The 26,484-nt window shown below is 35.6% G+C and overlaps 1 protein-coding gene across 1 annotated transcript; it reads right to left on the reverse strand.

Moving 5' to 3' along the window:
• Positions 1 to 16,648: 16,648 nt before the first annotated feature.
• LOC131063086 (UNC93-like protein 1) lies at positions 16,649 to 19,070 on the reverse strand. Its single transcript, XM_057996860.2, has one exon. It carries the CDS (start codon positions 18,349 to 18,351, stop codon positions 16,966 to 16,968), a length of 1,386 nt encoding a protein of 461 aa, XP_057852843.1. The 5' UTR covers positions 18,352 to 19,070; the 3' UTR covers positions 16,649 to 16,965.
• Positions 19,071 to 26,484: the final 7,414 nt, after the last annotated feature.

A 26,484-nucleotide genomic window follows, 5' to 3' on the forward strand; every position in this document is an offset into this window, starting at 1 on the left:
AAAGCTCCAATATGGATATTTGCATAGGTGTCTTTGGTAATTGATCCACAATGTTGTATTTTTTAGAAGGGGATGGTGTATCATTTGTTGGACCTCGTAAAGTTACCTTAGCTTTACTTCTTGTGATTGCATTTGCAGGTTCAAGTTGTTGTTTCTCTTTGACCATAATGACATTGTCTACATTGTCATAAGTGTGAGATTAATTGACTTTTTCTTTTCATTTGTTATCTTTTGATGTTGATGCTTCACCCTTTTCATAATTTGGAAGTGGAGTTTTAAATGCAGTATGTGCCTCATTTGTTTTATGTCCACCCACTATTATTACTTCATTATCTATCAAGTCTTGAATAACATGTTTCAATCTTTGACAATCAGTCATTTTATGTCCCTTATTTCTATGATAATCACAATAATGATTGTCATTCCACTATGTTGGTTTGATTTTATGCTCAAAATCTCTTGCTTCTGGTAATGTGATCAGTTTATTTACAAGAATTGTTTTCAAAGTTGATTCAAGTGGTTCACCAATTGGTTTAAATCTTCTGCAAAAGTTGGTGGGGGTGGTTTAGGTTTTTTGTTGTCTCTATTAACCACCACTATATGACTTGATAGATTGAAGTTGGGTTGTTTCAGTTTTACATGGTTAGCATCAACCACTCCATCATTGACAATGTTTCTATTTCTTGTCCAAAACTTTGTTTTATCATTATTGTTATTATTGTTGGAAGAATTTGCTCCCTCTTTATAGAGTTTTAATACTCTTCTAATCAAAACTTCTTCAATCTCGATTCCATTTTTGATTAATTTGTCAAAACTTGGTGGACATCTGTAATTCATTTCACTATTTAGATTGTCAATGAAAATGCCATCTTTTTCCTTTTAGGTACATGACGGGGATACCTAGCAGACAATCGCCTCCATCTTTGCAAGAATGCAATGAATGATTCTCTATTTTTTTGCTTTGTGTTGCATGGATCAAGCATGGTTATTTCATGTTCAATATTATATGAATATTGAAAGATAAATTTATCTACCAGTTCTTCAAATGATTTGATAATCAATGGAATTTTTGAAAACCATTCTATGGCTTGTCCACCCAAGCTCCTTGGAAATAACCTTATTGGATAGGTCTCATTATGTGCAAATTCCATACTCAATATACAAAATTCTCTCACATGATCTTGTGGATCAGTTTTCCCATTGTATTTGTCATATTTAGGAATTTCACAATTTGGTGAAAAAGGTATCGTGTTCAAACTTTTGTCATATGGATAGCGAAGATATCCTCCAATGAGTATTTTTTTATTGTTCCCCTTTGTATATTTTGGATTTGTTGTTGAAGTGTTTGTATTTGTTGTGTGAGTGCCAAGAGGGGATTATCTGTATCATTCCTTGTTTCACTATTACTATTATCTTTGATCTTATCATGATGAGTTCGAGTATCAGTAGTGCGATTCATATTGGTATCATTCCTTATTTCACTATTTCTACTATCCCTGATCTTATCATCATGAATTCGAGTGTCCTCGTTTCAGGATTCACTTGTCCCTTCAGTTTGTCTTAATAGTATCACATCAAAGTGATGGGGTAGTTTGACACCCAAGTTTGCCAATATTAGAAAGTATTTCTCTATGTCAGTTTCTAACACCTTTTCCATGAATTTACCAAAACTCGGATCTTGTTGTGCTTCTTTTATTGTTTCTTCATATATTTCCTCATCCTCATCATCCTGTGATCTATTTTGGTGAAGGATAGGAATTTCCTCTTCCATTGTGGATTTTTGTTTTTGTTTTTTTGTTTCAATCTTTTCCTCTAATATCAAGTCAAAACTGGCATGCATGAGGTTAAAGGTTTTTACGCTTTGATCTTTTATTTCAAGTGCTAATATGAGGTGAGTTAACCAAGTCAAATAGGAAAGATTCTATTGATGGGACTAGGTTGATCTAATCTAAAGCCCTTGTTTCGCGATTAAGGATAATAAATCCTGATAATGAAATTGTGTTAAAATCAAAGATCAAGAATGATAATTATGCATTTGAAATGTTTTGATCTAGGATATGTTAAAAGGTTTCACTTGCAAAACTAGATTTTCCTCTCTGAAATCGAGCTAATGATGATGAAAATGAACTCTAGTCTAAAAAGGGTGTATGAATCTTAGTTTTGTTTTCTGCCAAGTGTTGGATTTTTCTCTTTGTCTAATATATGAATATGTTTATGTGCTAAATTATATTGTGTATGCACTACTTTGTTTGGTCTATATGCTACTCTTCTCCCTAGATGTGCTAATTTGTTACCTAGAAGTGCTATTTTATTTAGTAAATGTGTTGTTTTATTAGATCTATACACTAAAATGTTCAATCTATGCACGGTTTTACTAGATATATGCGCTAAAATGCCCTAGTGTTGGATTTTTTTTGACAAATTGATCTTGTTTTGGATTGAATTTTTTAGTGTTTCAATGGATGATTTTTTAAATAATTATTGCAAACACAGAAGCAAGTAGTCAAACAATTGTTTTTCCCTATGATCTAAACATTGAGTGTATGTTATAGGATCTTTTCCAATCCCAATTATTTTCATAGGTTTGCATAATTGAAGATGAAATCAGATAGACTTTTCCTATTCTCAAAAGTTCATCATAAGACCACAACTCACATCTTGGAATCTTTGTCAGCTCAAACAGCCTTGTCACACCCTAGGGTGTGCCCTTTTTTTTTGTCTTTTTCTAGAAGTTGATCCAAAGAGAATTTCTCCTCAATTGGTTCATTTTCTTGGGAGCCTTATGGTGAGTGTCTTGGGGGTGGATTCTTCCCCACCCTTGCACTATGATATTATGATGTTTGGCTACTGACTTGGCTAGATTCTATCCTTAAGGTTCTTAGTGAGGATTTTCATTCGGTGCGTCAATGATAAAATCCCTCAAGAGGCCTCCCAACTGATGTAGTCACCGGTTAGGAGAGAACTCAAAAAGATCAATCTAGACTGGTCAGCAAGAGTAAACAAAATGGAAAAAAGAAACTATGATGGAGGCAATGTAGAACTGAATGAATTAAATCATGAAAACTAATTACAGATAACTGGTAACATTTGGGTTACAAGATCTGGCTCACTATCCTGCTACAAACATGCTTAATTACATAATAGGTCACTCTCAAACCTCCAAATCTAAGATCTATGTACTCTCTTCTACCTAATTTCATTTTGACTGACTTCTAATGCTCAATTACAATTATTTATATGATCCAAAAGGATCTGGTCAGCCCAAAAGGAATCAAATGTTGAAGAACAAGATCAAATGTGTAAAACCAATAGGCCAGCCTCCGCCAAAGTGATTCTTCTGGAAAGTCCAAAGGGTGAAGTGAGGATCAAAGGGAAGGTCGACCATACACCAAGGAACATCAGAATCAACACACAAGGCTTTGCAAGCTATGAAAGGGATCCGATAGGTTCACCCATGCAAATAGGTCCAAACAGTTCTGGTGCCAGAAAACTGTCTCGGAATCCAAAATTGATAACTTACCAGAAAATGATCCAAATGCTTCACACTTTAGGAATAAGGAATATGATCGTGTCCTCAAGAAAAATATAACTCCACAAGATCTGGTGAGCCAATGCAAGAAAATGCAGAATAAAATGTTAAAACTACAAAACAGAAAACAAACAGAAAAGAAATATTTTTTGGTTGATGAAAGATTGCCAAGAACCAGGGATGCTCCTGCATCAGACATCCAGTATTATTGAAAAAAAGTGAGTCTCTCACTTTGCCAAGGTTAGAGGAAAACCAAGGTGGTCTACCTCTGCCTAAGAAATCCAAGATGAATCTTCAATGGGTTTGTCCTTCCATTTTACAAGATACTCCTTACATAGTCTACTCCGGGTGTTATGCCCAATCCTATTGTCCAAAATGTCTTCAATCTAATCTGGCTCCTTCCAGGGAAATTGTTTCTCCAAGTCTACAATACTATCCTCACTGAAATCTAGTTCATGATACTGATGTAGATTTGCAATGTTAAATATAGGTGAAATACTCAAACTATTCGGTAACTCCACTTCATATGCATTTCTGGAACTGAACTTCCTCAAGATCTTACAAGGTCCAAACTTCCTCATCTACAACTTTTTATAGGTTCCAACTGGAAATATATCTTTTCTCATATACACCATCACTTCATCGCTAAATTCAAATTCCTTATGTCTTCTCTTCTCATCTTCTTTCTCCTTATACTTCTTGTTCATGTCCTCCAAATGCTACTTAACTTGAATATGCAAGGCTTTCATGTGATCTGCAAATTCTTCTACCTCTGCACTTTGCTTGTCTTCATTACTGACACATATTAATTTTGATATACCTCTAGGGTGTGCTCTGGTAACAATCTCAAAAGGTGTTCTTCCGGTAGTCCTGTTCACTGAATTATTGTAGGCAATAATCAAATCCCAACTTCTAGGTTTCTCTCCAACTAAGCATCTCAACAAATTTCCCAAGTTATGGTTTACTACCTATGTCTGTCCATCGGTCTGTGGGTGAAAAGTAGAACTGAATTTTAAATCTGTCTTCATCTTCTTCCAAAGTGTTCTCCAAAAATAACCAACAAACTTAGTATCTCTATCTAAAACTATGCTCTTAGGTAATCCATGCAACCTTACCACTTTCTTAAAAAGTAGGTTAGCTATATGCACTGCATCTGATGTCTTCTTACAAGGTATGAAATGAACCATCTTCAAGAATCTATCCACTACCACAAATATAGAATCATTCCCTCTCTATTTCTTAGGCGATACAAGTATGAAATCCATGCTTATATCCTCCCAAGGTCTCTCTGATACTGTTAAAGGCATATACAATCCCACATTCTGACTACTGCCTTTTGCAAATTGACAAACTCTACAACTCTACACAAATTTCCTAACATCCTTATGAATATGAGGCCAAAAGTAATGCTCACTCACCAATGCTACTATCTTATCAACACCAAAGTGTCTAGCTAATCCTCCACTATGTTTCTCCTTTATCAGATTCTCCCTCATATAACTCTTAGGTATGCACAACTGAACTCCTCTGAATAACATCCCATCCTAAATGAAGTAATCTAGCTACTTTCTTCTATCTACCATAAACGGTTTTCTACATGCTTTCCAAGGTTCTGCAAAATCCGAGTCATCATCATACAAGGTCTTCAACTCCTCAAATCCTAATACTATCACTCTCATCTTTGTCAGAAAATTCCTCCTCCTACTCAATGCATCAACAACTTTGTTAGATTTCCCACTTCTATGCTTCAACACAAAGGTGTAACTCTACAAAAAACTCTACCCATCTCATATGTCCCTAATTCAACTTACTCTAACTGTTCAAATACTGCAAGGCTTGATGATCGGTATGCAACACAAACTCCTTAGGCAATAGGTAATGTCTCTATTTCTTCAAGGCTTGAACTATGGCATAAAATTCTTGATCATACACTAAATATCTCCTCCTAGCATCATTCAACTTCTCACTGAAATAAGCTACTGCTCTCCCTTCCTGACTCAAGACTACTCTAATTGTGGTTCCAATTGCATCACAATCTACTTGAAACACTTTGTTGAAATCCAGTAAAGCTAGCATAGGCTTCTCAGTCACTTTCTGCTTCAACAATTCAGAACTTGTTTTTTGCTCCGGTTGTCTACTTGAATTCCTTCCTATCTCCCCTCATTGTCTCAGTCATAGGGTTACAAACTAAACTGAAATTTTTGATAAACTTCCAGTAGAAGCTAGCCAATCCATGAAATGATCTTACCTCTCCAATGCTTTTCGGTGTAGGCCATTCAACAATTTCTTTTACTTTCTCAAGGTCCATCTTCAAACCATCCGCAAATATCACAAATCCCAATGTGAGGCCTCACCTCGACTCAGTTTGACATTCAGTGGATTTTATATTTAGACTATTATGGATACTTTATTTTGATGCATTTTGAGACTTAGAACTTATATGATTTTAGGATTTGGATAACATTGCTATGATTTGATGATTTACTTACATGCTTTATGAGATAGAACACTACATGATTGTTAGATAGGATGATATTGCAATGATAGATGTCGTTATTGAATTTGCAGGACTTTACTCTGAATATAGAACTATGATGTATGTTTAGTTTATGTGAATTGGGATGAAATTGCTTATGTGAAATTGCTTGATAAAAGATGTATTCAATCTGTGTAGATGAAAATTGTATGCAAGTAATGATGTGTATTGTTATATTATTGAATTATATTATATATGGATATTTGGAAGTACTAATGTGTAAATTGAGATGCGCAGGAAATTTACCATGTGACCATGGAAAATTACGGAGAATCAAACCTAGACTTATGTATGTTCGTAAGCCAGGGTTTGTCTATTTGGAGAGACAACACCCCGTTTGTGTTGTATTTTATTCGTAACAGTATATGATGCATGAGTGTTAAGTGTTATTTAAATTTATTGTGTAAAAAACCACAAGAGACAATTTCATGTTTCATTTTTGTAAAAGTGTTTTATTTGTGTCACTTGACACGTGTGGATTTAAATTTAAATGTTTTATTTTGTCTCTTGGTGGGAAAGTGTTTAATTATAGTTCTTCTTAAATAAAATAATGTGTTGTCATAAATACTTTGGGAATATAATATTTGGGGTGGTCAACTTATGTTTGACCCGAAAATAAACTTCAGAGGGGTTTAAAATGGGTTAAATGAACACCTAGGGGTAGTTTAATAGGGTTTCCTAAAGCCCATAAGGTATACCTAAGGGTTAGGGGTAATTTTAGGCAAGTTTCTACTTTATAATGATCTTTTTAACGCTTTAAAAATTGGCTTTTTTGAGTTGAGCGAAAATTGAAAATTAGAAGTTAAATCTAATCAAGATTTTTCCTTTTGGAATGAGAGTCTTTTTGCATTTTTGCTTTCTTTCCTTTTTGGTTTTTAGAAACTTGTGAGAACTCAGAAAGTGAGCTTCTTAAGCAAGATTTTTGAGAATTGGAGGGAAATCACCCACTCTCCATTTTTGGAGACAAGAGAAAATTTGAAAAGAAAATAATGTTATGGAATAGAAAAATTGATTAAGGGTAGAAGGAAAAAGATTTGTGGATTGGGCAGCTCTTCATCAAATATCATAATACCTTTTGGCAGATTAAGGTTGGTTTCAGTTATTCTTTTAATGTCTTCTTCTTGTTTATGTCTGGAAGTTTGTTGGTGTAAGAAATCTGTGTTCTAAAAAATTGGTGTTAGAAAATCTTTTGGTATTTTTGCTTTATGAATTGTTGTGTTTTGGGAGTTTTCTCAAGATCTCTTACTCTTGGGAGAGAAGAGGATCTTGAGGGTGGTAGCAGTGACAACCCTCAAGTGAGAGACTCTCTTTGAGAGCGATCACAAGGGATCTTTGTGTGACCCTTGCTGCATGGCCTGTTTGTGCAATGGGGGTCATAAGGAGGGATATAAGGCTAGAATGCCTTTGGGGGGCATAAGGAATAAGGGGTTGAGATTCTTGATATTATTATTGTGCCATGAGGTGGCTTCTTGTTTATTTCATACTTGCAGTTCTCCTCAAGGTATTGGTCCACTACCACCCTTTGAAAATGTTCATCACCAAAGTGTGGTGCTATGAAAGCCAAGTTGGGAATGTGTCTGAAAAAAATTATGTATGCATTGTTTTCTATGTGTTTGCCTGTTTGTTACTCGTCTAGGAATTGGTTCTCCGAGCTTGGGGGTGGCTACCAGTTAGCCTAGGCTGGGAGGTGAGCACTTCGTGGTCATATTTGTGTTTTTCTATTATGCAGGAGAGTCAGGAGAAGAGGATAGGTGCCATGAAAAGATGCAGAAGATTATTGTTGAAGATACTTTATTTCATTTGCAAATATTTGTTTAAAGTTGTTACAGTAGTAAGCCCTCATTCTTAGAAATGAGAGGCAAGTTGTAATTCTTGAGATAGACTTGAAGTTTTATTGTTGTGGCTATACAAAGAAACATCTTGTAAATTGGTAGAATATCTTAGAGTTGTTAAAAAAAAAGAAGAAAAGCTTGTTTTATTTCTACTTCTGGTATATATATTTGAATTAACGCAATGCATTTCCTTTATTAGTTTTGTTTTAAAATTTTGCATATTTTCACCCTTTTTAACTATGATTATAAATTTATATAAATATAAATATATATATATATATTTATATATAATATATTTAAAAAATAAAAATAAATTAAAAAAAAAAAGGAAATTTTTGGTCCACGCGGACCCCACTGTGTGTACGCACAGTGAGGGCCGCGCGGCGCCCACTGTGTGCACACACAGTGGAGCCGCTTCAGCTCCCACTGTGTGGACACACAGTGGACGGCCGCGGCCGCCATTGTGTGGCCACACAGTGGGGGAGCCGCTAGCGGCGCCCACTGTGTGGACACACAGTGGTGCCGCGGTGCCCACTGTGCGCCCACACAGTGGCGTCTCGGCCCTCTTCCAGTCGCCCTCCCCGCCGCCTTCAACGACCTGCAATAAAAAAAATGGCCGCCATGGGGTTCGGCCCTGCTAAAAAGATTACACAATGTTTTAAAAAAAAAGAGAATTAAACCCTAGCCCAGGTAGGGCTAGGGTAAAAGGATTAAAATAATAGAATAGTTTCATAGTTAGTAATATATTTATATAAAAGAAATAATAATAATGTGAAACCCTATTTAGGGTTGGAGAGAAAATTAACTATTATTTTGGGGAGACAATTTTTAAAAGGATTAAAATAATATATATATATATATATATATATATTATATATTTAAATATATATATATATATATATATATATATATTCTGGTTATAAATTGGGTAAGTATATAATAAAGTTTAAAATATTTAAAAGTATATAATGGAGTTTTTTTTTAGATAGTTAAATACCTCCGTATGAATACTTATAAGAAGTAAAAGAAAAGTGAAATAAACAAATTTATTGGAGGTAAGCCTAGCTTTTATAATTTTAAATGTATTTAATAATGTCCCGTGTAATTTAATAAGAGAAATTTAAAAATGATTGATTAGACTATATAGTCATATTGGAGATTAAATTAATTTTCCCTCTCCTATTCCTTTAGCTTGATTGATTTAATAAACCCAAAGACTAGGTATCTCGTGGAGATTAAATTAAACCAGTTAGTTTTCCGCAAATAATATTTAACAATCTATCAATGCTTGGTTCACCTCAGAACTAGCTCGAATTTAATTATGGAAATTTCTATAACGCTTGTCGTGTGAGTTAACTTGTTAATTAATTAGTATGTCTTTTAAAAAAAAATTGTTCCGTTTTTGCCCTAAATTTTGGGCATGACACCCAAATAGCGTAACTCTTCCTTCATGAAAGTACACTTCTTAAGGTTTACTAGCAACTTTTCTTCTCTCAACCTCTACAAAACTTATTTTAAATGAAACAAATGCTCCTCTTTTGTCTTACTAAAAATCAGAATGTCATCCAAATATACAATAACAAACTTACGCAAGAATTTATTTAATACCTCATGAAAGTACTAGGTGCATTAGTCAACCCAAAAGGTATCACCAACCATTCATACAATCCTTAATTTGTCTTGAATGTTGTGTTCCACTCATCTCCTTCTCTGATTCTGATATGATGATATCCATTCTTCAAGTCTATCTTTGTGTAGTATTTGGCTCCACTCAAATAGTCCATTATGTCATCTATCCTAGGTAAAGGAAACCGGTACTTCACTGTGATCTTGTTTATTGTTCTGGAATCGATACACATCCTCCATTCTCCATTATTCTTAGGTGCTAATACTATTGGTACTTCCCAAGGACTCAAAATTTCTCTGATCAAACCTTTCTTCAACAATTCCTACACTTGTCTATTTAACTCTTCATTCTCTGTCAGTGTCAACTAGTGTGCAGCTTTGTTAGGCAAACTAGCTCCGAGAATTAGGTCTATGCAATGATTGATACTTCTCATAGGTGGTAATCCATCAAGTACATTATCTAAAATGATGTCTTCATACTTTGTCAGTAACTGCTTTATCTCCTCTAGTTCTTCTTCTTCATGCTTTAGATTCTCAGTCTCCTTTGGAACTATTGCAAAACACATATTCTCATGTCTCATTCCATCTAGGAACTTCCTTCCACCCACTAAACAGATTATATAATTCGTACAGACTTCACTCTTCAGGGATTCCTCCAAAGGTAACAAGGTTTGTTTCATCTCATTTGCTACAATAGTGTATATGTTCTTTCTCCCATCATGTATTGCTTGTCTATCAAACTGCCAAGGTCTACCCAAGAAAAGGTGACAAATATCCATAGGCATAATATCACACAAGACTTCATCATGATAATTTCCAATTTTTAATTTCACCAAACATTGCTCACTTATTAACAACTTATGATCACCCTGAATCCATGCTATCTGATAAGGCTTAGGGTGTTTCAATCTTTCCAACTTCAACTTATTCACCATTTCTTCTGAAACAAGATTATTTCAACTACCACTATCAATAACAACTTTACAACACTTACCAAATACCTTACATCTAGTCTTGAACAAATTTCTTCTTTGCAAAGGCTCCTCATCTCCTCTGGTATGACACAAAGCTTTCCTCATCATCAATAGTTCTCCATCTTCCAGTTTGTTAGCCAATCCGGTGGGGCTTTCTTATACCAATGTTGTTCTCCCAATGTTCTATGTCTTCTTACATTCGAAAGAACGATGTCCTCCTCCTCCAAAATTATAGCAAGTTCCTCTAAACACTCTCGTCTTGTCTTCTATCATCTTTTTCAAAACCCTCATTCCGGTAGCCATCGGGTTCTCTCCTTCGGTAGAAATTTATGTCATCCATCTGGTATAAATTACCTTCTTTGCTTACTTCCTTGTCCTTGTTCTAATCCATATAGGTTCCTCTTCCTTCGGAAAACCTTCCACCTCTACCTCGATGTTTCTGCTCATGTCTTTTGTTTAGCTTCTCTTCTACTTTCAAGGCATACTAGTACACTTCTTCAACACTTTGTAACTTGATCAAAATGAGTTCATCTTGTATAGACATCCGTAGTCCATTCAAATATCTCGCAACTTGTTCAACCTCATCATCAACATGTCTAGATTTGATATTCAACTTGTAGAATATTTTGGTTTACTCCTTCACACTAGATTCCTTTTGCTTCAAGTTCTACAACTTCTGGAATAGATTTACACATAAAATTTGATTTTAACTTAGCAAACATCTTCTCCCATGAATTGATCTTCTCTTTACCTCTTCTCTGTCTATCAACCTGCAAATTCTCCCACCAAAGAGATGCATGACCTTTCAACCATGTACAGGCATACTTCACCTTTCTTTCCTCTACAGTGTTCTCAAAATCAAAATACTTCTCCATCTCCGAGATCCAATCCATCAATTCATCCGAATCCAACTTTCCATCACACTCCGGTGGGGTAAAATGTGGTTTAGTGTTCACCCTACTCAAAACCCTCAAGAACCTTTCTTCATCTGGATCGATCATTGGTGGATTTTCTACTTGTTCTATCAGGGCCTCTTCTTCCTCATATTCGCTCACATCTTCAATATGTCGGCCTCTTCTTTGGGCTATCTCAATGGCTTCCAATCAAGCTGCAATTCCTCGCAACATTTCCATCACAACAGGGTCTGCATTCTCACATGCTCCACCATTCCTATTTCCTCTTTGTGTCATCTCCATGACAGTCCTTTGTAGCTATAGGTCAGATCCATAGTCTGCCACCCTCCAGTAAAATTCTCAGGACAACACAATCTTTGGAATGAAATCTCGCTCTGATACCACTTGATGCAGTCACCAATTAGGAGGGACCTCAAAGAGTTCAATCTGGACTGAGCAACAAGAGTAAACACAACAGAAACAAGAAACTATGATGGAGGAAATGCAAAACTCAATGAATTAGATCATGAAAATTGATTACAAATAACCAGTAACATACGGGTTACAAGATCTGGCTCACTGGCCCGCTACAAACATGCTTAATTACAGAATATGTCACTCTCAAACCTCCAAATCTAAAATCTATCTACTATCTTCTACCTGATTTCCTTTTGACTGACTTCTAATGCTCAATTAAAATAATTTATATGATCCAAGAGGATCTGGTCAGCCCAAAAGGAATCAAATGCCGAAGAACAAGATCAAACATGTAAAACCAATAGGTCGGCCTCTGCCAAAGAGATTCCTCCACAAAGTCCAAAGGGTGAAGTGTGGATCAAAGGGAAGTTCGGTCACATGCCAAGGAACATCGGAATCAACACACAGGGCTTCGCAAGATACGTAAGGGATATGGTAGGTTCACCAATGCAAATAGGTCCAAATGGTTTCAGTGCTTGAAAACTATCTCGGAATCCGGAATCGATAACTTGTTGGAAAATAATCCAAATGATCTGTGGTTTAGGAATATGGAATATTATCATGTCCTCGAGCAAAATCCAACTCCACAAGATCTGGTGAGCCAATGCAAGAAAGTGCAGAATGAAATGCTGAAACTGCAAAATAGAAAACAAACAGAAAAAAAATATTTTTGGTTGATGCAAGATTGCCAAGAACCGGGGATGCTCTTGCATCACCAACCTTTAGAAAAAAAGGCTTTATGCATCACAAGGATACTGGGGGAGGGCTATCAATGAATCACTACCCTTGGAGGTGATTTTCATCACCACCACATTTGATTATAAAGGGTTGGAATTACTTCGCTTTAGTCATTCCCACTTAGGGCGTTCCCCTCTCACCGGCACATGCTAGTGTTGTATGGATTGTTTAATGCCATTTTTCTATCACAAAATAAATGTTAGGCCATATTTTGCCATTAACATCCTAGTGTAAAAGCTAGGGCATTACAATCTTGACCAAAATTTTTATAACATTCTTGAAGAAATTTCTAGGATCTTGCTTACAATCCCACAACTCATTAAGCATCTCGATGTAGTGAGATTTACTTGTAGGATCTTCTAGCATTTTCTTTAAATTAAGGTTGTAGTCAATTGAAACTTCAATATTTGTCTTTTGAGGTGCACCTTTAACCTTGCTAGCTAAGTCACATTGCAAATCCATTATTTTCATCAAATTTCCATCATACTACACTCTTCAAGTCATTTGCAATATTAGCTTCCAAACATGTCTTTGGCCCATTTCTTCACTTATTTAGGATTTTTTTTCTCTTCAAGATCAAATCTAGCTTCTAATATTTGAGACATAGCTAACATTTCAAATGCTAGATCCTTCTTTAAAAAATTTAGGTGTTTTATTCATTCGTATTGTACCCCATAAGTGTTCTCCTTTCCATAATGGATTACCTTTTTATTGTATTTACCACATCTTCTCAATAGTGAACGACACACATCTATTAGTGCCATCTCACATCTAGCATAGCATCCACATAAGGGCCAAGTGTAAAAGCAACAACGCACAATTACATCGTGATCCTTCTTCAACTAATAAATCTTGTAAGGTTTAGATTTGGAATGCAAGCAAGCTATAATTTGTTAACCATTTTTGTACACATGTAATGACCATCTAACTAAACACTAAAGAAATAAACTCAATTTACTTTTCAAAAGTTAAAAACCAAAAAGGTAGTAAATCATGTAAAAAAAATCATTTTTATTTCAAGCAATCATTTAATTGAATTCATTAATTTATCCACATAAAAATTTATGGAAAGGTAACCATTTCTTTTCATTGCATTGAAAATTTAATACATTACATAGCATAAACAAAGATTACCAAAAGTTACCCACTTAGGAAGTTTGTATCTACCTCGCAAGCCTTGGCTAGTCAATTGCAGGAGAGAGAGCATCATCTGAGCGCTATTCCTCCAACCACAGACCAACGGTCTCCCGCACACCTTCCTATTGGAAATGTCCCTACCACTCATAAAGAGTATAGACAAGGGAAGCTATCTTGAGCCATTTGAATACTAGTGTCATGTGCCACATATCTCACTTCGACCATACGACTTTAGACTATCTTCTAACAAGTATGACCAATCTGGAAGATCTATGTTCTAGCGACACTTGTGAACTGACTAGTCACATGCATCGACACATTTTCCCTTTGTCTATACTCCTCTCCTGGATGATACTCTCCCTGTTATTTTGGTAGGATGAACTCTATGAACTTCTTCCTAGATATCACTTGGACAATCAAACATGTGATTAGGCCACTTTCATACATAAAGTCATATTCCATAATAGAACATTCTAGTATTTCAAATTCATCACAAAATGAACAATTTAATCTATATCTTTCATTGCGAGTTTCAAAACATGTTAGAAACCAAATTTGACATCATAACACATTAGTTAATGATGGTTCATCTAGATTCATAGTAATTCTACCTTTATAACATGAAAATTAAAAGTAAAAATCATTCAGAATTGGAATGAAATACTAAACAAAATTTGGGGATGTAACAACACACTAGATAGTTGATAGATCAACCATCTATGATCATCTTACAAAATTTGTTTGTAGACTTATATTTTTTTAGAATAAACTCTTTATCCTATAATCAACTTATGATGTCTCTTTATTCCAAGACATCAAGGTTATTCACAATATCAAGTTCTTTATCATTTCAGCCTCAACTTTCACCATCAAAGGTTCTTCATCTTCCTAGGATACCATCACCCTTTGGGGTTTCGAGGGGAATAGATATGACCTTAGTTACAAATGAAACATCTAAAATGGATTCCAAAATTACAAAATATTGGCATCTTCATCGCTTACCTCTAAAGCATCACCTTCCTTAGAAGTCAACTTTCACATTGTTGACTCCTTCAGGTTCTTCACTCATGGAAAGTCCCAAGGAAACTCATTCACCTTTGTTCTAGTTGTTATCATTTCTTTTATTCATCATTTTAATTTTCTATTTTAGTTTCTTCTTTGTCTTTAAGGCATATATTTAAATGCCTCATCCACAGTTTGAACTTTCACCAAGGCAAGGTCATCTTGAAGTTGAAACCTAAGACCATTAACATATTAGGTTATAACTCTCTCTCTCTCTCTCTCTCTCTCTCTCTCTCTCTCTCTCTCTCTCTCTCTCTCTCTCTCTCTCTCTCTCTCTCTTTATATATATATATATATATATATATATTAGTATTAAGCTACACTAATAAATCTCTTTGTTTTGAGTTCTCAAACTATTTAAATAATTAATGCTAGTAATCAAAAGAAAATAATCTAGTTTTCAAATATTTTGACATCTTAGGCAATAGCCTAATGTTTTCCTTTCCCTGTCTTCTCAAACTCTACACATTCTCCCACATTAGAGTTGCATGTGACTTAAGTTTGGATGCTACAATTTTCACTCTTCTAGTATCGTCCTCATCAATGTCTTACATGTTCAAATACTCTAACTCCTTGGGCTAGCCTAGGAATAAATCTAGATTGAATTCACATTTAGAGTTTTATATATCAACTTTTATCTTAGATTCTTCTCTTCTTATGGTTTTATGAGCCTCTTCAAAGGGTCCATTGCCCCAACATTTCCTAGATTTTCTTTCTCTTGTTCATACACATCCATATGTAATGTAGCCTCAATGGCTTCTAATATCTTAAGCCATTCCTAAACATTTATTTGAGGCCCTACATTCCTCCAAACCCTTCTTCCTCAATTAATGTGGACTCTCCTCTAGGCTATAACATAGATTGAACTAATGTAAGCAACCTTTGTTACTACAAGTTAAATAATATTAGTTCAAACAAAACAAAACAAATAACACAACTTTATAATTGATCTTTACAAATGCATCACTATCCACAACCACAACCTTCCTCTCAATCATCCATATTTTGTATCTTAAAAACAACTAAAGTTGTCCCAAAAACTCTCTACTTTTAGTATCTATGGATGCTTTGATACTAAAACTAATGCAAATTTATCTTATCTACAAATTAATCATTAAAAACAATGTTTTATTACTACCCTTCAAGAATATTCTCTTGGAACTAAAACAAACATCCTCAACAAAAGAAAAATAAAAAGCAAAAAAAAATCGACAATATCTATTAAACTATTCTATAAACTAAAAAATAAATATAACATGATGGAAAGCGGCAACAAAAAAATAAATATAACATGATGGAAAGCCCCAACAAAAGATAATATTTCGACACAACACATATCATATTACATTTATATTAGAAAAAAAAATATTTACAAACTAACTACTCTATCTCATTTTACTGTAGACACCAACATTTTATCTAGATCTATCATCCAAAATCTCTTTAAAAAACTCCGCCAAATTATCCTCCAAAAACTCCCTCTTTTTTCCAACAAAACATCCCACGGATATATAAAATCCCATGCCAAAAATGGACAAATCCCCATTAAACCATTGCAGCAGATATAAATTCAATAAAAGGCAGCCACCACCAATATTTTCTTAAAATAGCTAAATGTTCAATGGAGATGGGGTATAAACATTAAAAGGGATCATCTGTATTGGTGATTGATCTGGTTTTGTTCTTCCATTTCTTGTAGTTCTTTTGAGCTGTTCATTATTTATTATGTATTTGTTCTTTGCTTTGTTTAAAAAAAGCAGTTACAGCAGAAGTGAAAGGGTGAAGAATGAAATCTTAGTAGCAACCATTCACATAGAGACATCTAGAAGTAGTACTCTACAATTGCTTAAAGCAAAACTTATTTATATTTAAGTTTTTAAATGTCCAATCTAACAGAACAATCGCTTCTGATGTGTTCCATTCTCACAATTTTGCAAGCAAAACATGATAAGCATATTTAGGAAGCATTCCTCTGAGAAAGCAGATTAGGAAATAGTTAACTTTAACTAGGTAGGAGTAATATATGAAAAGAAAAACCCTGAGTAGACCCTGATCACTCCAAACCAAAGCTTGCATTAGAATTATTTCATCATTTAGTAGATTGTGTTGAATGCATAGTATTCATTAATTAGACTGGTCTATACAGAGAATTTCCCTGCAACTACATTTGCATGTTGTTCTTTGGTGCTCCATTTCCCTTACCCATGCCTGCTTCAAAATCAATTGCAACAGTCCTCCTATCATGCACAGCAAAGGCAACAAGAATAAGTAGCAGGGGATAGCTAATGGAGGTAAGGCACCAGTTGATTTTAAGTTCTGTTAGTGGAGAAGTACTGCGTGAATCAAGCTGCCAAGCAACAGCTGCTCCTGCACTCTGCACACCTTTGTAGAATCCGCTGTACCTACTTAGGGTTTGGGAGTCATCAGCAAGAGCTCCAATCATCCAATAGACCAAAGTTTGGAAGGTGGCATCCAGAAGTCCATAGGAGAAATACAGGACAAATGGACCTGCATAAGAGACCCCAGAGTCCATGAAATCCAGATTAGGGTTCTTCCCATTGTATTTCAGCTCATTGACAAGCCCACCACCCCATATGGCTGTCCCAAGCAATGCTACTATGCCCACACCTGTATATCCTCTCTTCTTCTTGCTCTGAGAACTATAGTCAAGAATGCACCCTATTCCTATAGAACCCAACATCTGAGCACCCCAATAGAACACATTGTTCAAACCCTTTGTTCTTATTGTGAAAAGCTTACCATTAACATTGTTGAATTGGTAGGTGTAAAAGAAATTACTAGCCCAAGAAGCAGGAACTAGCAGCAGCATCTTCCAATTCATAAACAGCTTGAGAATCTCCAGTGACTCAGTTCTGGGATTGGAATACTTCAATGTGCCTGCCCTAGTTCCATCATTCCTGACCACTTTATGAGCTGGAAGCAGGGCTAATGTTAGAAAAGTACCAAAAGACATGAAGCACATGAATCCAATGTATGTTGAATCATTCACATTCCCTGCTTTCTTTTGAAAGTTTGATAGAAAGGGGATGAAACCTCCAAGCACACCTCCAACATTGAAAATGCTCCAAAACAAGGATATGTATCTGCCCTTCTTGTCTTCACTAGGGTATGAGGTCATGATGGCACCTTGGCCTGCCCAAAGCAGTCCTGCCCCAACACCCAAAAGTGCCCCTGCAATTATAGCAAACAATTCATTCTGATAATGGTTGTAATAGAGAAATGATCCAGCATAGAGCACATAGGTGGAGCATCCTGCAAAAAGGGTCAGATGAGGCCCTAGAAGGTTGTAAATCCCCCCACCCAATATGCCAAACACTGCAAATGTTGTGTAAAGAGCAGTGTTGGCATTGTTGGCTGCATCTGGGTCCACCTGTCCTCCACCTCCCATGCCTGTGAGAGCATTGAACATGCCAGGGCAGCAGAAGCAGATAAATCCAATAAGGATAACCTGAACAACAGGGGAATTATAGCGAAAACATCTACTAGGAACCTCTTCAGATGATTTCCCTTTACCAGTTACACCCATGATTATAATCAAATTGTCAGAACCCCAAGCTGCAGGAATAGATAATGCTTAACTACTCTTTCACCCAATAAAGATTACAGAACAGCCTGATTACAGAGGATCAAGGATTGAAATGGACCAAAACTCAGAACTGTAGTGGGAAGCTCAAACCTGTCAAGCAGCCACTCTCATGACAAATCCAACTCTGTGATTTATGTGAGCAGAAGAGTCATAAGAAACCCATTTCAGGATTGAGTTTAAATTCCTAAATCCTTAGGCTGTTCAAATTGGGGAAAAGCTCAGAATTGTAATTCAGCCTAATTCAGCTTAGCACAAGAAATGTGGATCTCTAATTTATCTACCATCTCTCAAACTGCTAAAATGGCTCGAGGAGCATAGCAATCTGCGCGGCAATTGACTACATCCTCGATTACACTTTTTGAGGAAATAATTTATCCATTGTGCGTAAAAGGTTGCAGATTTACATAGATGATATCATGATCAGGTGGAGATTCCAACCTAGCTTCAAGGATTCTCTCGAAATAAACAGCCTGTTAACTGGATTTTTAAGCCTTTCCCATTTACAGTATTTCAAATTTCAACCATCCCCATTTTCATCCTTCTGGGTTAAGATTAATTCTTTGTAACTGAGAGAACATGCATGTTTATGGGTTTTAAGACACTTTCGTAGCCCACTGTAAACATATATTTACATCTTCCTGTAAGATCTTTCCTCAAGAACAAAGTTTAAAAAATAAATGCATTAACATAACTAGGTAGTATGAGAGACTCTAGAGATTTACTCAATACAGTTTGAGAATGTAGTTAATGTCGCCAGCCTGAAAATCTTATCTGGGGTCCGCCTGGCAGTGAATCATATTAATTGTGTGACAATCATAACACAATTTCTGAATGGATTCAAACTAAAAATAACGGAGACTGCTATCCAGCCGATAAACCATACATAAAAAAGGCATACATTTGATCATACCGTTGCAGCTGGTAATTTGAACGGATGCCAGAACTAACAAGGGAAACGGAATTTTTAGCTGAATCTTTGCATGCCAGTTTAATCTGTTGTAGTCTTTTGCATGTCTGTCAACATTCATTCAATTCAATTTTTTCAATAATTTGCTCAATCATATCATAAAATTTAAGTAATATTTATGATATTGAAAAGTTATTTTTTCAATTTTGGTTTTATTTTTTATTCTAGTTTGTGTTTTTTTTTCTTCTTATATTTAGATAATAAAAAAGAGTTTTATAATAGTTTATTAAAAAAAATGAATATATAAAAGAGTAGATCATTAAATATAATAAATAGGGATAAAAATTAAAATAATAAAGTTCATTTTGTACATTAAAAGTCATATATGCATTCATTTGTATTTATTATTAAATGTACTTGATAGATATTCCAAGGGTATTGTCATCAATCTTTCAAATATTTTGTGGGGTATCAATGCAATCAAAAAATTCTTAAAGTTCAATCTCTTTGCGACAAGCACCTAAAGCTTATAACACTACTTCTCTATGTGTCACGAGTTGAAATTAAGTTGTAGAAGATAGAGTTGTAAAGACACCATTGTAACAAGACACCATCATGCTAAAAAAGGCACAATTGCACACAAAGATGACCGAAATACTTGATGGGTCTATATATATCCAATGAAATTTAAACTAAAACTAAAAGAAAATGACACCAACATTCACAAATGATTCAACTTATTGAACCACATTCTTGTATTTTATGTCATTTGCATGATTAGGAGACAATAATTTGCCTCTCTCTCTCTCTCTCTTTCTAAAATCATTTTGCTTTAGATTTTTTTATTATATTTATAAAGATACATAAATATACAATATAAACAATATAAAAATTATAATATTTATTTATATACTATAATAGCATATAGAATAGCATATTATAGTATAACTAATATAAAATATTTTTGTTATTTTGGTTTGTTCAATTGTATTTTAAAAGACAAAATAAAATTAGGGTTTGACATGGAGATAAATAAAATAATTTTTAATATAACTTCAAATGAAAAACAATAATGCAAAATACAAACAAAGTGAAATATTAAGATAATTATAAACTAAAACAAGTGCCAGAGTACTTGCCTTTATAGTATTGTAATAAAAATGTTTGTTGTAATTCTTAATTATTATAATTTTGAATTATTTTTATTATTAAATTATATTATTTTAATTATACTTTTGTAATATTAACTATAACACTCTCTTCAATAAAATAATATTAATAATTACAATATAATATAAACATTGGCCTGTTAATGGGCCTCTCGAGGTTGATTTGGATTCCAAGGGGAAGGAAGTTATTGATTGGATGAAACTGGATGTAGGATGGGCGAAAGTCAACTTCAACGGCATGTCAAGAGAGAATTTGGGCCCTTTAGGTGTAAGCTTTGTGGCAAGAGATTGGAACATAAATATTTTAGCAATTGGAGCTAAAAGATTGAAGGGAGGTACAAACAATGAAGTCAAAATGCAAGCAGATTTGGAGAGTGATTCTCTAAATGTTATCAATGTCATTATCTGGGGTGAAATTCCAACGTGAAAATTAAATAAATATGTTAAAATTATAAGAGAACTTTTAATAAATTTTAAGGATTTTAAAATTACTCGTGTTGAGAAATAAAAATATGGTGGTGGACAAGTTATCGAAGTGGGTGTTGTCATTAATGGAGGAGCAAAAAAACATTTATTGGGAGGATCTCCGAGAGATCCAACTTGATTAATAATGATGGGTTGTACGACGCCAACTGCAACAACCATAATGGAAAGGTGTGTAGTTTAAATGCGATGGGATACACATTATGTTTTAAAGGTATTTTGGTCATTTTTATCACAACTATTTGAAATTGGTGTAAGGTGGCATGTAGAGAGTTGGTGGTGAAGAGTTGCAGGATGGAGGTGAATTTTATCCTAGTTACTACATAGCGGCACTTGCCGTTTTTGGGTCAAATCTTGGAGAAGAGACTACAAAGCATTTCCAAGGATGATGATCCTCTGTTTGTGTAGATTTTGAACATCTTGGGGTTGAATTTATGATAATAGAGCATCGATATCGAGCTAATATCAATATCATTTCACTACTTGTGACATGGGGTTTAGAGAAAGGAAGCAAAGAGGATGTCCAATGGGTCCTAAAGGAATGTGTGGATGACGAGTAGACTTTTGGTTTGAGGCTGACTCTAGAGTGGGTGCACCTTAGTGAAGGTCTCATGGCATCGAAGGGTGACTGGTTGAAAATTGGATATCAAAATCCCCTGCTTCAAACTTTCATTAAGTGGAGTGAATCAACTGATATGGATGAAAGGAAAGTTGAACCTCATATTGGATGTAGGCTTTGAAAGATTATCTCCATCAACAGAGACTAGAATGAGATGGTCCTGGTGCAACGAATGAGCAAAAAGGGAAAGATCGTGTGAAAGTCAAACTAGAAGATTATTAGGTCAATGGACCCCTCAAAGTAGCCAAAAAATAGTTTGTAAGGGAAATAGTCATTTTTTTATGGATACTCTATAGGTTTTTTATAGTCCATATATATATGTGTCTCCAATTTTGTTGTGTATAAATGGCCAATTGTAGTAACGACCTCGAGGTATATTTCATGTATTTGTAAATAGGGAAGCTAGTCGATATGGGGAATGTCGCAATGTGTTAGATACTGATGTGGTGGTTTAGTGTTGTTGGCAATTGACACTCATCCAGTAAGGGTTAATGGCATTTTGGGTTATCATTGATGGCAACTCATCTTTGGGTGTTGATATTCTTTATCGGGATTCATTGATCTATCATTTTTCTTTGTTTGGGTTAACTGGTATTCACTACACTCAACCGATATATTCACTTTGCATTACAACCGGTTAAGACATCATCCCGGTAACGTGTATTTGGAATGCGATTAAGGATGGGACCTGACTAAGTTATCTTGTGGCCCCAATAATTTCTCTCAAGGAATATTTGGTAACGTGTGTAGGCCGACATGGTCATCAGGATTAAGTATGAAATACATTATGATCTGGCAGCCCACAGGATTATATTCTTCATTGAAGCCGGCATGGCGAAAAGTTAAAAAGGGTATTTAAGGAGATCCTTTCAACGATGGATTATATGACGATTTTTGGAATGTGATTATGGTTGTGAATGCATTAAATATTGATCGTATGCATTTTGGTTAGCGATAGGAAGCATTTGTGTACAATTTCACGTGCACAGTGTAAATCGGTAGCAGAACAGGGCATCAATGAACTGGTACACAGTGAGGATTAACAGAGCGTAAACCAAAACTTATCCTTCTTGGCTAGATGCAATTTATAAGTTCTTTTTTGGTTTTAATCATCTTGTAATACTGTGTAAGTCAGTGAGACTTCTATTTGAGCAATGAGCTCTAGGAAGTTGGCCTGATTACATGTGCAATCCCCCAATGTAATATTTGTATACCTTGATCAAGTATATAGATATTGCGGGTATTATCCCCACCATGGTTTTTCTCTTTGCAGGGTTTTCAATGTATAAATATTGGTGTTATGGTGTTGCTTCTTTATGTGTTATTTGGTTTATGCACTTTAACTTTGTTTATTATTAACTGGTTCATAAGCAATAAGTTTAGAATTAGTTTTACCAGTAGAACACTGATTCACCCCCCCCCCCCCCCCCTCTCAGTGTTCTTGGATTCCAACAATTGGTATCAGAGCTAGTTCCTTGGAAAAATTTTAACCACTTGAGGAAGATTTGGAATTTGGAATCAATGGAAACCATTCTGCAACAACAACTTCAACTTGCTCTTAAGGATCTTGATAATGAGCATATGGAAAATAGTAAACTAAGAATGAACTAATGCAAGCTAGAGAACACACCATTTCATTGCAAGAAAATCTTTCAACTATTCAAGCTAAGAGGAAGGAACTCTGTGATCAATTCCAAAATCAAATTAGTGATGAGGAAAATGCTATGAAGGATCAATGTCAGAAACACACTCAGGAGAACACTACCTTGAAGAATGAGATGCAAGCCCTAACCATGAGAATGTGCAAGGAGATTGAAGACAAAAAGAAGAATCAAGAAAACCTATCTCAAGCATTGAAGGACATATCTGATGAATGCAATAGACTGACACCTGAGAATGACATGTTGAGACTTGAGTTGGTCTAGTCCCGGAACAACAAATAGGAACTTGAGAGACATATTATAATCATGAGAGATGACTTAGTCACTGCAAATGAATACAAGGACAAATTCAAAGCCAGTTCTGCCAAACTTGATTAACCACTTAAGAGTCATAGAGATGCTAATGATAAGAGAGGTCTTGGTTATGAAGAAGGAGAAAACTCTGGTACTGCACAACATGATCAATCCTCCAGTCAGAAGAAGAATCATGTCAACAACCAGAGCCATAAATCACTGGTATGACAACCTAATGCTCACAAATTCAATGGTACATGCTTTGTTTGCAATAAATATGGTCATATAGCAAGTCAGTGCAAAAATAGGAATAATCATAAAAATGCATCATTCACCAGTCTTGAAAATGTAAGATGGCATGCATGTAGTAAATTTGGACATATGGCTAACCAATGCAAAACAAAAGGAAATCAAGGGTTTAACAAAACAATTCAGAAGAACAATATTGTTTGTTATGCATGCAACAAGATTGGACATATTGCTAAATATTGCAGAAGTAAGAACCCATTGATAACAAATGGAAATGTAGATGAGATATGAAAGGCAAAGGTGGAAGATATCAGAAAACAACATGAGAAAAGATGGGTAAGGAGATCAGACACACAATCGACAGAACACCTGGTAGATTCATCAAGTCCTACACCAGAAGAAGGAACAACTGGTAACTAAGGCACTCTACCTTAGGGGTAGGCAAATCATTGAAGATCATGCAAATACCCCAGATTGGATATGTAGTCAGAGAATTCTGATTGCGGATGGATACTTAGGCAATTTCAAGTGTTTACTAGAACCTACTCGCAAACTACATGACCCGATAAAAATTTGCGGTAACATTTATGACAGTAAAAAATTAGGGTTAACGATGATAAAAAGGAAAGTTAAGTTACTTTCTTCACACAGTGATCGAGCATTCAAAAGAGAGATTTTCAGAGAATTCAAGAGTACAAGGCAATTTGTGTGAGCAATTTCTCTCAAAAGCAATTTCATCTTTCGACAGTTTCTTGAGGTATTTTTCGTTAGTAGAAACCTTAGTTTCGACACTTCTTTGATCATGGATTCTTCATCCAATGTCAATACTCCTTTGGTGGTGGAAATCAAGAACCGCCCTCATCTGGAATTCAAGAAGCACTCCTCCAAATCTCTTTTGGATGAACCTTTGGGAGCCTTCTCGAGCATCTACCATGGTTTTCTTCACACCGAAGACATTAGGGCATACATTCATTGTGACATCGAGGAGCTTGGGGATTATGAGTTATCATACGTTTTCACTGAGAATTTGATCATGAATAACCAGCTGAAACCATAATTGTCCCACTTGCAAAGGAAGGATTTCACTCAATTCATGGATTTTCCCACATTTGATGAAGAGAAATAGGTACGTTACATTTTGAGCCGCATTCACAAAGAATTTATTTGGCTGGACTGGCCCTATAAGATCACTGAGGAGGTAATAAATTGATACACAAAATGCACCATTGACAGAGGGGTGAATCAGTGGTTCTCAATCTTTTCCTTTAACTATCCTATGTGAGTATACCGATTCTCAAATATAACTCAATGCAGACTTATTGGTTAGTGGGGAGACCAACACAATTGCAATCACAAACGAAGGGACATCTCATAACACCAGCATGTACGAGGAAAACCCAAGATGGGAAAAACCTCAGTGAGAAATGTTGTTGGAGACTAGTGCTCCAATCTAGCCTCACAATGAAACTCTGATTACACTATTCAGGGCACCAACCCCTGATTTAGGGCACCAACCCAAGGAGCTACAACCCCTGCATCGAGCTACAACTCAGTAAATACAAAAACATAATCATTTATAAATTAATAACCTTGTTGCAAATGGATTTTGTAACTCTTCTACAAATCTCACTGTTGGATCTTCTATCTAGTTAACTGCTGGTTCTCTACCTCACCCACTTATTGTTAAAATCTTATCTCTTGTGGCAACCTTATTGATTCAACCTCTTCTCCTCCTCTGTCAGTTTTCTCTCTGCCTGTTCTCTCTTCTTTCAACTGCTCTGCTATCCTCCACCAATACTATCTTTTTCTAGTTCCTTCTTGCCTACTTTGCACTCTTTTGCAACTCTTCTCTACTGGTTTGTTCACTGCCGATATAATTCTCTCTCAGAGTCTCTTGCAGACTACCGGTTCCTCACCGTTGTCGGTTGATCCTCTCAACCTAATTCTCACTTGCACACCCTCAATCTCTTTTCAGATACTCGTTGATTACTTGACTGATTTTATCTTACATACAAAAGCAACACTCTCTTCTTTAGCAGCAACCTTCAATGATTTTGGCTTATTTATAACCTGGTTTTCCTGCCAAAATAAAATTCAAATCACAGGCAGTTAAGGTTTCCTCATCAACCTTGAGGCAAACCAAATCCAATCAGATCTCATTCGATCTAATCTCCAAGATATCTATCTGCACATCTTCGGCATTAACGTTCCTTCCAATACACGTTAGCTATGTTTAGCAACCACAGACGGTCAATCGACGAGACACAAGATCAATAACCATTAATGGTTTTGCAGATTTCATCACCAACCTTATTCTGCACCTGGACACTCTGCATTGATTGATGCATCCCATCGATCACCTCTGTTGGACCTTCCTCGAGATGCACACCTCTGTAACTCCTCTGCAACACCTCCCATGATTTACGGGGTCTACAATTAATTGTCGACCAACTCTATAACAACCTCGTCGATGCACACTCCATCTACCATTGCATGCATGTCCTCCACCTTGACTCCATGTGGCACCATTATCGACATTGGCCTTATCACATTGTTTATGTCGGTTTAGACTTAGTCACCAACCACACACATCACCGGTACACACATATTGGTTCACTAACCCTACCGACACAAATCACCTTGCCAGTTATCCTTCCTGCCAATGTCTTCAGGGTCCTGCCGGTATGTCAT

Source organism: Cryptomeria japonica, chromosome 11, assembly GCF_030272615.1.
Source record: "Cryptomeria japonica chromosome 11, Sugi_1.0, whole genome shotgun sequence".
NCBI classification, from domain to species: domain Eukaryota; kingdom Viridiplantae; phylum Streptophyta; class Pinopsida; order Cupressales; family Cupressaceae; genus Cryptomeria; species Cryptomeria japonica.

Excerpts from the sequence above, each read along its gene's own strand:
- LOC131063086 (XM_057996860.2), bottom strand. The coding sequence starts at position 18,351 with ATGGGTGTAACTGGTAAAGGGAAATCATCTGAAGAGGTTCCTAGTAGA.